At 36.1% G+C, this 14,501-nt stretch overlaps 1 protein-coding gene across 6 annotated transcripts in view; it reads right to left on the bottom strand.

Moving 5' to 3' along the window:
• Positions 1-14,501, bottom strand: part of CAPS2 (calcyphosine 2) — a 41,903-nt gene that overhangs the window by 9,194 nt on the left and 18,208 nt on the right. For all 6 annotated transcript variants that reach the window (XM_057743049.1, XM_057743044.1, XM_057743048.1 and 3 more), the window contains 7 exons: positions 12,793-12,912; positions 8,243-8,317; positions 7,298-7,393; positions 7,116-7,209; positions 4,062-4,180; positions 2,529-2,599; positions 789-943 (listed from right to left, as the gene is read on the bottom strand). In XM_057743049.1, coding sequence (XP_057599032.1) covers positions 789-943; positions 2,529-2,599; positions 4,062-4,180; positions 7,116-7,209; positions 7,298-7,393; positions 8,243-8,317; positions 12,793-12,912 — 730 coding nt within the window. The remainder of the gene's footprint in view (positions 1-788; positions 944-2,528; positions 2,600-4,061; positions 4,181-7,115; positions 7,210-7,297; positions 7,394-8,242; positions 8,318-12,792; positions 12,913-14,501) is intronic.

Below are 14,501 nucleotides of genomic sequence, written 5' to 3'. Positions count from 1 at the left end.
GAAGTACCTTGGTTTCTGCCCTGATGGGACTTCCATTCTACTTGCAGGCAGAGCCAGAGAATATATACAAAGTGGTGTAAAGAAAACAAATGGATAAATGGTATAGAGCGGATCAGGGATCAGATGGGATGCTCCTTTAGATGGAGGTGTCAGTGTAGTGCTCTCAGTAGAGGAAGCCTGAATGATGAGAAAATTCAGCCATGCAAAGGTCTGGTGGAAGATTACTCACAGCAGACGACAATGGAGGTGTGAAGGCTCTGGGGCGATTCCTGCAACCGGTCACACGCCCTCGTCACATGTGCTTCTCCCTTTCCTGAAGGAGCCATTGTCTGATCCACCCTCCTCCTCCCCTCTTGTCTGCTTAATCTTCCTCATCCTTCAAAACTCAGCTCCGATACATACCTCCAGGAATCCTAGGAACTTCCTTCTCCTTCTCCATAACCTGGCTTGCAATTTATCTCACATGTTCTGAAAGCATTCTCTACTTAACACATCATGCTGTTTTTGTCATCACTTATATCTTTCTTTCCTTTGATTAGAAGACCTTAAGAGTACAGAGTACGTCGTCTCAGGGTTTAGAACAAGGCCTGCTTATTAGGCTCTTAATAAGTATATGAGGAAGGGATGAATGTTGACATCTAAAAAATCACCAGGACTTGCTTGATGGCTTAACACTGATAATGAGGTATAAAGAAGGAGACGAAATATTCAAATTTCGTTAGAAAAGTGAGTAAGCCCACTTAAGAATAATATGTCATTCACTGCAGAAAATTATCTGTGGTACATACATTTTCGGACACTTCTAAGTGAAATACTTTTAGAGCTTGCTTAAAATCTGCCTTATCTAAAAGTCCATTTCCTTCCTTGTCCAATTGTTGAAGGTATTTTCCCAATCCAGTCAAAATACGAACACCTCTTTTACGTAGCTGTTCTTTTAGTACATCTGTTTAGGAAGAAGAGAGATGGAAACTAATTATTCCTATGTACAAATGTATCAAATTGCAATTGTCTCTCCAGTAAGAATATTAAAGTTGATATAACTGATATAAGGGATGTGAATATGCAACCAGATCATACGTATGACTGACAAAAGGCTTTGAAAAACAGAATGCTTTTAGAAAAGGGGGTTAGAAACAAAATCACATGTAAAATATACCAGAACTATAGCACCACTGTGTGGTCAAAGTGTGATATTTTATATATAGGAAAATAATGGTTCACTTCATCAGCATGAAAATAACCTAAATGTTACAAATAAAATCTTAGTTTTTTTTTTAATTTTCCAGGTTTCCTCTTCATCTATCAAGCCCCTGTCTTTAATCTCTTTCTTCTTTCTTTGTTATTACCTACTGAATTACAGATTTTTGAGTGATCTGCCTGACATCAATTTATCAGCTCAAAATTTCTAAAATAATTTGAAATCTTCAAATTGTAGCTTATATATTAAATAGCATCAGGGCTTTGCAATGCTATCCTATACTTATACATTTAAAGTAACCCTTTCTTCTAGGAATTTATAAGCTATATTCTTAGGCCCATTCTCTTTGTGGGAAAGATTTCATTTGATACAGTTTGTGCCATCTTTACTTAAGAAAATATAGGTAACTTTACCAAAGCAGTTATTAAATATAATATAGTAGAAGAAAAAACAAATATCACTAGATACAACATTTACAAATACAGTATTGATCATGATTGAATAGAGAAAACTATTTAGTAACAATGGCATCAAGAATATATAGAGTTTCAAATACCAACCCCAGACAACTTTAAATCTGTTTCTAGCCCTCTTACTCCCATATTATCTTTATATGATAAATCAGGATTTGTCAAAATTTATAAATTATATGTTGACTTCTGTGGTTACTTGTTGAATGGCTTTCCTGCCTTCTTGACTATGAGATTCAACAAAGGACTTGTCTATGTGAGCCTAGTACCGATTACAACAGTGGACTATAGAAACACATTTATAAAATGTTTTAGTGTACATAACCTACATATATTTCACTTATCACCTACAACAACTTTGAAAGTTAATAAAAGAGGTTATTATACTTGTTTTAGACATAAAGAAATAGGTGCAAGAGATACACACAAAGTCATATGTCTACTGAATGGGAGAGTCCAAACATGAATCTGGCTCCCAGTCTACTATTTTTTTTCACACTAGGCCGCCACGGATCTCTTTAGGATATCATCTAATGCATAAGAGAAGCACTATATTGCAAAAATCACTTATATTCATTCATGAATAAAACCCATACTATCTAGTACTTTCTAAAATGTTTAAATTCATAAATCATATAATACCAGTTATTCAGTTAGATGGGATCATTTAAATTAGGAGAAACTGTAAAAATATTTTTAAATATGTATATGTGCATATAAACATAAAAAGATAAGAAAGCAAACAGGAATATAAATCAAGTGCCACAAACCTAACAAGTATCTGGAAAATACTGCTTTACTAGTTACAAAGAAAATGGTTGAAAATTAAAACTACACGAGAGTACAGTAATGATACACACCTTGAATGGCCTTGAAAACCAGCCTATCATTGCCTTCTTTACTGGTTACATCACGTTCCACAGAATCAGTTCTGCAATTGACATGTTCGCAGTGATAAAAATATATTGTTTTGCAGTCTTAAGTATGGAAACTTGAAGCTTTCCCTGCCCTAGACTCAAAGAAATTCTCCAAGAAAGTTGGAAGAGTGCTTAGAGGTTAATTGAGTCCCACCTTTGCTCACTGCTTTAGTCCTTGGGAGAATTAAATATGCTAAATCAAGACCTAAAATCCTTAAACCTTCCAAGAACTACCTTTAAACATTATATTCGGTTTTGTAGCTATTTCAATGTTCTTATAAAATGCTTAACTAAAACTATTAAATTTAAAAGCAGTTTTACCTTTGAATGTATAAAATATAAAAATGTTATTTTAAAAAGAAAAAGGATGCAATAATATTCAGCAATACAGTAAAAGCCAAAGAAACACAGACTTCCTTACAGCCAATTTATGGCAAATGTCCTCTAGCGCACAGACAGGATACCAATTATTGTCATTTTGATTATATTTAGCACTAAAAAGCACTCCACAAGAATAGCATATACATATGTGATTAAAAAAACCTCAAACTCAACAAACATGGACACCAAGTAGGGAAAGCAGTGGGGGTTGGGGTGGGATGAACTGGGAGACTGGGATTGCCATATATACATTACTGATAAGAAAAAAAATATCAAATTGTACACTCTAAATACATGCAGTTTATTGTAAGTCAAAAAAAAAAAAAGAGCCTTTGAAAGGTCTTGATCCCACTCCAAGTCAAGCCCCTCCCCCAGAGCCAAAGTGTAAGGCAATTTTACACATTATTACTTAATTGACTTAATAATTATTGTCCAAAACTGCCTTGTGTCCAGTACCTTAGCCGCAGGGCCAGACACCCACGCCCTTTTGCATAACAAACAATAACATCTTGACAAACATTAGAAAGAATGACTGATAATGCACTTATGAGCATCACATCCCAGCATGTTTACACTTTACAACAATAAATATGTTGCTAATAAATAAAATATTCAAAACGAAAAACAACCCTCAAATTAATTTAAAAGCTTTTGATTCATAGCATTATTTTTTTCATTATATATATTATCAATCAATGAATACTACATGCATATAGAACCCAAGACTCTTTTTAGTCCTTAAAAAAAGCATCACACTGAAAATGTGAGGAAAATTATTTTATTGTACTGTCTCCCATCTTTTAAAATGTACCACTTTGGTAGCGTTTGGTAAAATAAAAGTATTATAGCACAGGCAAATTAATCAAGTACCTTAACTTGAAATGGGACATTTTTAATCTCTACTTGATGATAACTGTTCCCACACATGGAGTGTATTTGAGTACAAGATATACATAAAATATATATAGCTATGCTTTATTTTTTTAATTTAAATATTAACTAAAATCAAAATCCTTTGATATAGAATCTCATTTTAATATAGTAAAAATAATGTTTTTACTTACCTCCAAAATGATAAATGCATGTTTGACTTACTTGAGAGAATCCAAAGCTCTCCGGTCAATATTTGTGATTCGAAGTATAAGCAATGTGTGTTCTTTTACACTTTCTGGAAGTCTGGGATGATCAGAGCTCAAAAATGTCAAGTTTGCACCCTAAAGAAATTAACAAATAAATTATTTAAACTATAAAATTCGTAAGAAGTAAAATACAACTAATATTAACTTTAAATATTCAATTTTGATTATATCTGATGTGGTATACTTTTATACTAATAAAAAAGTATATTGAGAGAATATTTAGAATCCACACAGGCTTTAGCTAATAATATTGGAAAATAGGAGAACTAATTTCCCAATCTCCCAACAATTTTAGATTTAACAATTCGTGTGAAAAAAATAAGAACTACAATTGTTTTTAAGAATCAGAAGAAGAAAAGACAAGTTATTTCAATGGAAATTATGACACCCCCAAAACACACATATAGAGCTATTGATCCACAGAAAGATGTACTGCCAATTGATGAACTATGACAGATTCATCACCTTCTTTCACCTGGTCTTTTGATGACAAACGTAATGTAAATGTAAAACTAATGTTAAACTATTTAAAGCATCAAGGCTTTGGTGAAAAAAATTCCCCTCAAAAATCCTTAATCCAAACTTAGAAAATTGTTATTATTTTAATTTCTGAGTTCCTCAAATAAATATGGTCAAATATGGACAAACACAAATTTAAAACAAGAGGCTTAATTATCTCTCTCTCTTGAAGAGATTTCTCTCCTCTCCTTTTTCCTGGAGCATTTACTTTAGAAAACTTGTAACTGTAAGTACTTTCTCCACCCTTTGAAATGTATATAAATTCTCTTGAAATTATTGTTTAAACAATTAAAGAGACTATCTGAAATGTGTAGCAGGGTCATGTATATAAGCATATGTGTTTATACACACATGTGTGTGTAATGGTACATCTATGAAGAATGTGTAAGTGCATCTGAAGCAATATATGTATGTGTGTGAGTGAACAAATGTGGGTGCACTTTCATGTGTGTATGTCTATAGACACAAGTGCATGTTTATATAAGTATTATCTTAACAGCTGGCATTAAAAATTATTTTAAGGAGTATTTAGAAAAAAAACCTTGATGGGACATATAGGAATGAAAAGATAAGTTCCAGAGCAACACCTGGAAGGCAGAAGAGAGCAGCCCCCCAGAAAAGGAATACAAAGCTGAATATTTCTGCACAAAGAAATAGAAGATTGTGGGGAGGAGTGAGAGGTGGAAGGAGTTTGAAAACTGAGAGGAGGGCCTTTACCATGGGAAATATTCAAAGGAGATATTTTTAAGAATAAGAATGTCTAACAACAAATTGTAAGTTCCATACACTGCTGCAATATAGACCTCCCTCCAATATAGCTATCCCCTTCAACATGCCTGCCACACCCCCAGGGTATCATATATACAGTCTGTGTGTGGCTCTTTCTCTCTCTCTCCCTCTCTTTCTTGGAAATCATAAGAAACAGCAAAGCTCCACATCTGGTTCAAGTAATAGGGAACAGGGATAGTGAGAACAAATCATAAAGTATTAGAGACAGTGGCTCAGGGCTAGACGTAAACTTTCATCTACCTGGGATAGACATTAAACATTCTTCCTGCAGGTTGTGAAATGCGAGTTGGAGCTAATTTTCTCTAGATCTCCAGAGGCAGAGAGATATAGTGTACGTAGAGTGTATTAAATTCAAGTTTAACATGTAAAGGTCTTCCTCACTCCCAGCTCCTCACCCAGCTGGTCACTATATCTTATGATTCTACTGCCTGAAGATTTTTTTTTTTATTTTTCTAATTAGCTTCACAGCCACAGTCACGCGCCTAATTCAGGTTGTCCCAACTGACTTCCTAGATTAATATAATTGAATCCAATCTGCTCCTTTGTACTAGTCTTTAATCCACTCCCCACACTGCAGTCAGAGAAATCTTTCTAAGTCACAAAGCTGACGATGCTACCTCCCTTCAGTTCACCCACCTCGACCTTTCAGTGACGCCCCAAGACATTTTAGGTGAGTCTTTAACAAAAGGCCACTCTTAATAAGCTCTGATTTGTCTCTTGCCAACGCCCACCTTGAAGTAGAGTTCCACAAGGCTGCACTACTTTCAGTTTTCAAAAAAAGCCATGTCTTTCATGCTTTTGTTCTTTGCACGACCTGTCTCCTCCCCTGGAAGCCTTTCCCTACCCTCTTGCATCTATGTATCCCAGCCTACCTAGGTCAAGGTTAGATGGCACTTTCTCCAAAAAGCCTCCACAAAACTGGGTCACTGCCCCTCCTATCTGGCCCTCCTATCTGTTTCCCATTCAACTGTAATTCCTGCAAAAGCAGGGAATGTTTTTTAAGTTATTCACAGTTCCAGTTCCAATGCTTAGCCTATGAGTATATATTTGTTCTCTGAATGATCACTGGGCATAATGTTACATCTTAATCACGAGATAACATGACTGTACTAATTCAACATTTAAGAGCGCTCTACAAGTTCTAACATTACCTACGATCGACCCATGCTAGGGAATCCCTGTGACACGCCATACGCCAGGAGCTGTACAAGGCAGGGAAGTCACAAGGAAGATCAGCTAATGAGAAGATATAGGACAGCTCCAGAAGCCAAGCGCCCCTCTGTATGGAGGAAAACGTGCATCCTCAGAGGATAGCCTGCATTAGGTGGAGAATTACTCCTGGTACTACTGAAGTGGCCACTTAACCAGCGGTACAGCCTGGCAGGGCCTTTACAGGTACCAAGAGACAAGCTCTCCTGGGCTCATATTGCAGAGTTGGTGGCGGGGCAGGGGGGGTGGGCGGTGGGAGGAGTGTTACAGGGAATAAACGCTATGCTTAGATTTAAGCCACTGGGATCTGGACCTGAGAGGCAGAATGTCCTGGGGAAACATCAACCGTTCACCAACACAAATCCCCCTGCTCAGGAAGAAGGAAAAAAAAATCAACTTGTAACTAAAACCCTGCTCCTCTAGCCCCACAGGATCCCTCAAAATCCAATATCAGTTAGTAAAAAACATATGCACACACAAACACTCAACTTACAATATAAAAATCACCAAGTTGGTATTGTTTTCCTTTTCTTCGTCCATACTGATGACAATAAATGTTTTTTTGAATAAAAGGAAGCACATTTGTTCTAGAAGTTAAATGACAAAAACGTGAAGTTATTCAACTTCTCCGGGAAGTACTCATCTTGAGAGTTGTGTCAATGTTTTGTGGCATACCTATTTTTCCCAAATTGCCGATACTCATAAATTGTAAGGGACTGGTCATGAGTAAAAAAGAACCCAACCAGCTCTCTGCAAGCATCACGTCCATTTCTAGAAAAAGAGAACATCGAAGATTTTCAAATAGGATACTTTTCACATTTAATAATAAAGGGATTGTGTATGTCAGAGAGGGATGGCAGGACTCGCTCAACTAGGCAAGGGTTGTGGAAAACCACAGGGAAACCATGGCAGAGCCTGCAGATGTGTCAACTTCAGTCAGGTCTGGAAGGAGAAAAAAGCTTTGTCTTACACTGATAGGAATATGGATATATTACAATGTAGATTACTAAGTTGGCATAGACTTTTAAGATAAAGTGAAAGGCCTTTAAAAAAAAATGTTGAGCTTCCAAGAAGCCACTCAAGGATACATTTACTACCTTTTGTCACAGAAAGTTTAAAATCACTGAATAAATATGATAATTTAAAAAAAAAACACCTTAATATTCATAAAGAACATCAAGTAGCATTATGTGTTACTAGAAGTTTATGAGACTGGATAACAGATTTAAGAATCATCTTCCTGCCACTCTACTACACCTACCAATAATTTACTGTCAATTTAAAATGAAATTAAATAAAGCAGCTTACATAAAGGTTAATTTTTAAATAATCTGGAATATCCTAGTAGTAATATGTGCCTTTAAACATTCACTTTAAATTTCTTTTTTGAAAGACATTTTAAAATCACATTTTAAATAACTTCTAATTAAAATGTTTTTCTTTTAGACTCATACTTCCCATAATTTTTGTAACAGATTAAATACATATTACCTAAAAATGTTTGTGCTAAATTCACGTTTTTCACTTAACTGTGACAAATTTAACTAATTTCATTATTGCTATTTCTATTCGAAAAGAAAATACCTTTTTATAATCATAGGATTAAAAAATTAAAATTACCTTGATATGATCCTACCATCAAATTGTACTTTATGAGAAAGCATACTTTCAGTTAATGTAGACTGGGTTCTTATCCTGTTAAGAAATACAATCGTTAATAATTATTTTTAAATTACCTACATTAGATGTAAATGATAAAAGTACCCAAAAAAGCTATGTTAATATTTGAAATGCATATTGGATAGAGATGAGGCATAAACTTCTTTTTATCCCAGATTGCTAGTTGTAGCAAACACAGAAGAAATAACCCTGAGCTATGTATATATGAATGACTTCTGTATTAGAGCTTATCATATCAAAGTGCTACAAACGTCAGTACAGAACAGAGATAGCACATTTGTGCCTGGCACTGTTGCAGGGCTACCTGCCAGCCATTTCTAACCCTCTTCTTTGCTTCTCTACAACCAAAGAATTTGCTTTCATAGCCTCTTACAATTAGAAATGACTAAAGGACCCAGTTCTTCCAGTAAACTTCCAGGAAAGACTTTCTTTTGCCCTGATAGGAGAGTGGCATGGGAAGAGTTCCTGCCTGTGAACGTGGCAGGGATATGATGCTGGGAGCCACTGCAGCCATCAGGCAACCGTGTCAGAGAGGCCAATAAGATCTCAGGGAAGCCAGCCCAGAGCTGCACCTTACTGAGACACTGACCTGAAACCAACAACTGCCTACCTCCAAGCAGCTGGCTGTATAAGGAAAATAAATCCTGACTTGTTTAAGCCACTATCAGTAAGGTTTTCAGTTATGGGTAGCTGAAAACATTCTTTGCCAAAATACAGTTGAGAAAAAGAGTGCTGGATGAGGGTCCTGTCTTGGCTATCGTTCTAGCTGTGAGACTCAGATCAGTTAATTAATCTTTATGGCCTTTAGATAGCATTGGATGATCTCGCAACGACTGCCAGCCCTAAAATTCTGTTTAATAATATAAAGCAAAACCCAGTGACACACACTTTGACACCCTGCTACCAATAATCTCCTTTATATTAAGAAATCTGAAGATTCAGTGATGTCTCTTTACTTCTCTTCCTAAGTAATTTCATGATATTCCCATAAAGCTGCAGGTGTAATGAAATTGCAATAATGTAAACAGTAAGTGTGTAGCTTATTGAGATCTTGAAAAGTTACACCTCTATAAAATCTAGGTCTCTATGAAAGGTAAGCAGGATACAGCAAACAAGAATCTGTAAACCAAATGAGAGTCTGTGACACAGAGTGGAGCCATGAAAGCTTGGTCATCTCAATTCAATTTAGTCCATTAGTATTAATGTGTTTATTGAATGCCTGCTATGTGTCTGAAACAATTCTAAATGCTGAGAAAATGAAAGCAATAATAATAATAGCTACTATTTATTACAAACTTCTTAGACACTAGTCTGTGTTAAAATCACTTTAATGTGTATTGGTTCATTTTATGCTTGCAATAACTCTGTGAAGTAAGTACTATCATCCCCATTCTAAAACTAAAGTTTGCAGAGGTATACAGCTAGCACATGGCAGAGCCTAAGAAAATTGCTCATAATCATTACATTGTATTGCTTCTTAAAGGTAAACAGAACTCAGTTTAACAGACAAGTTGAAGTAATAGCTTCAAGGAGTCTAGAGTCTCCTTGAAAAGATAAAAGAATTAAATAGGCATTTATATATTATAAAACAGAAAGTTCCATGTTGGGATTTTAAGTATCCAATAAGTAGCACCAATACTTTTCCAAGTTCTTAACCAACAGAGAAATAAGAATCAAGCAGATGAAGACTTACATATGAATTGAATTATTGATAAAGCAGTTGGAAACTGTGGCTTAGGAATGTAGCAACAACAAGCTAAGTCCTTAACACTAGAATTAAACAAACTAACCTACTCATTCCCACTGGGGAGGGACACTGTAAAACTTAGTGCAGAGGACAGAATGTGCACTTCTGCAGACAGCTGGCTCCCGAGAAAAAGAGGAGAGGAAGGGCTGCACTACACATGCCAGTTCCTACTTCCCACTCTGTGAAGCAGAATTTTCTCCTCCTCCTCTGGGAATAATGAAAAAGGGGAGTGAAGTCCATCAATTCAGTAATTCTAATCAATACCCCCATAGGATTTTTCATAGAACTAGACTAGCTAAATCTAAAATTTATATTGAAGAGAAAAGGGCCAAGTATGCCAAGACAATATTAAAGCTAAACAAGCTTTAGGTATTTACTCTAATACATAACAATACAAATTAAGACAGAATAATATTGGTGCAGGGATGCATAACAGGTAGATGAGGCTGAAAAAAGCCTAGAAACCAATCACACATTTATGACGATGTCACATATGATATAAGTGGCATTACAAGTCAGAGGGATGATGAGTTGGTGGTAGGGAGAGATTTTGTAAAGAAGATACAAAGGACACTAACAACAAATGGAAAGACTGATAAACTGGTCTTGAATAAATTTAGCAACTCTTGTTCATCAAGAAACATGATCAAGAGAATGAAAAGGTGACCACAGGGTAGGGAAAGTTACGTCCAACAAATATAGCTGAAAAAGGACTCATAACGAGAATATATAAATCAGTTCCACAAATCAATATGAAAAGATTACCCAATAAACTTGAAGGGACGTTTCCTATAAGAGGATATCCAGATGATCAATATATGTATGCAAGAGTGTTCAACGTCATTGGTCTCCAGGGAAATGTAAGTGAAATCACCAACATATACCCATAAGAAGAACTAAAATGAAAAATATAGACAATTTCCAGCACTGGCAAAGATATGGTGCCACGAGCACCCTCTTACTGCTACTGGTGGGAGTTTTAATTGCAGCAACCACTTGGGAAAACTATTTGGCAGTATTTTTTAAAGCTGAACATATGCATACTAAATGGGCCAGCGATTCCACTTCTAAGTGTGTACCAAGCAGAAATGAGTACATATGTTCACCAAAAGGCAGGCACAAAAGTTCATGGCAGCACTATTCATAAACTGCCAAATGTCCACCAACAGCTGTGGATAAATAAACTGTGGTATATTTATACAATAAAATACTGTACAGTAATGAGAATAACAACACAGATAAAACTCACAAACATAATGTTAAGCAAAAGAAGCTAGACACGGAGTCCAAATTTTGTGATTTCATATAAGTTTATAACCAGGCAGTTATGATCTGCAACATCAGGGGAGAGAGGTTAACCTGCTATGGCAGAGGAAGTGGGTAGTAACTGAGGGGCAGCACATGGAGAGTTTCTGGGGTAATGTCCTATTTCTTAGTCTAGGAATAATGCATGAGTATTGTCCAGTTTGTGAAAATCCCTATGCTGTACACTTTGTGAGTGAATGTTTTATTTCTATAAAAGTTTAAGAAAGAGAAGTTTAGATATGTGGTAGCTGAATGATAGCCTCTCAAAGATATATCCTAATTCTCAGAACACGTAACTAGTTAATTTACATGATATGATAAGAGGGACTTTGCAAATGTGATTAAGAATTTGGAAGTGAGATTAACCAGGATTATCCAGGTAGGGTCAATGCAATCACAAGTGTTTTTATGAGAGGACAGCAGAGGGATGAGTGACCACAGAAGAGGAGCTTCAGAGTGATGTAACAGGAGCCATTGCTGGATGGAAGAAGGAATAAAGGCAGCCCCTAGAAATTGAAAAAGGCAGAGAAATGAATTCTTCCCTAAAGCCTCCAGAAGGAATGCAGCCCTGCCAATACCTTGATTTTAGGCTTCTGACCTCCAGAACTGGAAGAGAATAAATTTCTGTCATTTTAAAATACCGTTTGTGGTAAGCTGTTACAGCAGCAATAGGAAATTAATACATGATACCTTCAAATATCTAAAGGTATGAAAACAAAGGCTTCCAGAAAATAAGAATTAGACAAAGAGATAAAAGGTATAAGAAAGCACTAACAATTATAGCAGTCTGAAAATATAAAAGAACTGCTGCTGGAACTGGTGGGTTTTCTATTCTATTAAATCTGAGGCTAGGTGTCCACTGTCAGTGAAGTTGTTGAGAAATTTCAGTGGACTACACTAGCAGACTGTAAAAGTCTATACCAAGGGGATATGGGGATCTATGTATAAATATAGCTGATTCACTTTGTTGTACAGCAGAAACTAACACAACATTGTAAAGCAATTATACTCCAATAAAAATCTGAAAAAAAGGGGAAAAAAAAAGTCCATACTAAACCAAAGTATAAAAAATAAAAGGCAAAAAGTAGTAACTTTTAAATAATACTAATTTTGAATATATTATGTCATCAAAATTCAGCCAATATATATTGTGCATATACAAATGTCTCAGTTACTACATTGTATCTTTTCATATATATTATCACCTAAGGTTCTGGCTGTGATTCCTAAATTATAAACAGAAGATCTGGAGGGCAAAGTTTACCCCAGTATCTTAAAGTGGCAGAACTGAGATCTGAACTCCAAAAATTCCACTTCCTTGACATAGTAAAAAGCAAAAAAACACACAGAAAAATTTTTCCAAAAGATACAAAAGTATATTCGAAAATACACGTATAACATACTATATCCTCTTTTTATATAAGTAAAACCTTCTTACTTTGTTTCATGTAGCATTCTTTTCCTAAATCGAAGAGGTGCCAGCTTTGAATCTGGAAGGATATGAGCAATTTCTTGCTTCTCAGTAGTTAAATTTTGTTCTGGATCACTGATTACAGCCCTATACAGGAAAATGCAAAAGTCTGGCAATTAAACATTATGATGAACTGCTCTAGCATCCACATATTTATAAGCAGTTGGAAAAGCTCATATACAAATGCCAGTTTACACTACTGGCAGAATGAATGATCTTTCAGATACTAAATGAATAAATTTAATAATTAAAAACACTGACCATAAGAAGTGAATATTCTTGTCTATCTCTGTTTCCATAAGTGTTCTCTAAAAAGAAACTAAAATTTTTGAGAGAACTCAGAGTGTCACGTCTTCCTCTTACTATTCCTTAAACAAAGAGATACTGTGCTGGTGACTTCTGAATAAAGACAGGAAGCAAAGTAAGGAAGCAACCATATGGATTTCTGGGAGAAAATCATTCCAAGCAGAGGGGAAAATAAATGCAAAGGACATGATACAGGAGTGAACCTGGTATGTTTCAGAACAGGGAGGAAGCCAGATGGTGAAACAGAGTAAACAAGAGGGAGAGAAGTAAGAAAAGGGGTCCAGGGTCTAATGGTGAGCCAATCATGTAGGACTTGGGGAGAATGTATTATTGACCCCAAATTCTCAGCACTCATTATAAGTGTAGTGTACTTTCTTTCCCTTTGGCTTTAAGCTTAGCCATGTGATTTGCTTTGGCAGCTGGATGGCTCTGCTGATTTCAGTGGAACTAATTCACGCAAGTATGGGTTGTTTGGGGATCTGTTCATCTAGGATAATCTTGGCTAAGTGGCCCGGCTGCATTTATAGAAGCATTTTCTTCTTGAGACCAGTGAGTTGACCAAGCTGTGTTCTTCTCACAAAGATGGCAGAAGCACAAAAAGGCAAAGGGGGAAATACATGAGGTTTCTTCAGGCTTAAGCTCAGAATTAAGCCCATTGCTTTTGCTCACGTATAACTGGCCAAAGTAGGTGAGAAGTAAGAGCTACTCAGCCAAGCCTTGCCTGGACAGCTGACCTGAAGATACATGAGCTATAATTCATGACTGCTGTTTTAAGCTGTTAGGTTTTATGGTGATATATAACCAACACATAAGTCTTATAGATTTTATCCTGATTGAGATGGGAAATTACTGGAGGGTCTGACCTGGCTTGCTTTTTAATGGGCTCACTCTGGCTGCTGGGTTGAGAATAGACCAATTAGGGGCAAATGCAGATACGAGTCCAGTTAGAAAGTGTCTGAAATAATCTAGAAGACAGAAGATGACAGTGTGAGCAGGGATGGTGGCAGCAGAGGGGGTAAATTTATTCTGATGGTAGACCTGAGAGTGTTTGCTGACAAACCGCATATAGGATTTGAGTGAAAGAGAGGAATTAAAGGCATCACCAAGATTTTAGGCCTAAATAACTTGAAGAATTGGGTTGTCATGGAGGAAAACTAAAGAGGATTTCGTCAGGAGAGGGAAGGGAAACAACCTTCAGAAACCCCAGTTTGGAAAATGTTACTTTGGGATCTTGGATTTTAGGGAAGCAACAGCATGTAGATGGTTACAGAAGACATGATACTGGATGAGATCATTTAGGAAGTAAATGTAGAAGTCCAAGAATGGAGCCCTTGTGTGTTCCTGTGTAGAAAGACTAGAGAGATGAAGAG

Source organism: Hippopotamus amphibius, chromosome 7 (assembly GCF_030028045.1).
Source record: "Hippopotamus amphibius kiboko isolate mHipAmp2 chromosome 7, mHipAmp2.hap2, whole genome shotgun sequence".
NCBI classification, from domain to species: Eukaryota; Metazoa; Chordata; class Mammalia; order Artiodactyla; family Hippopotamidae; genus Hippopotamus; species Hippopotamus amphibius.
Note: the sequence above shows the minus strand (reverse complement) of the source record. Positions and strands in the feature narration are given on the sequence as shown.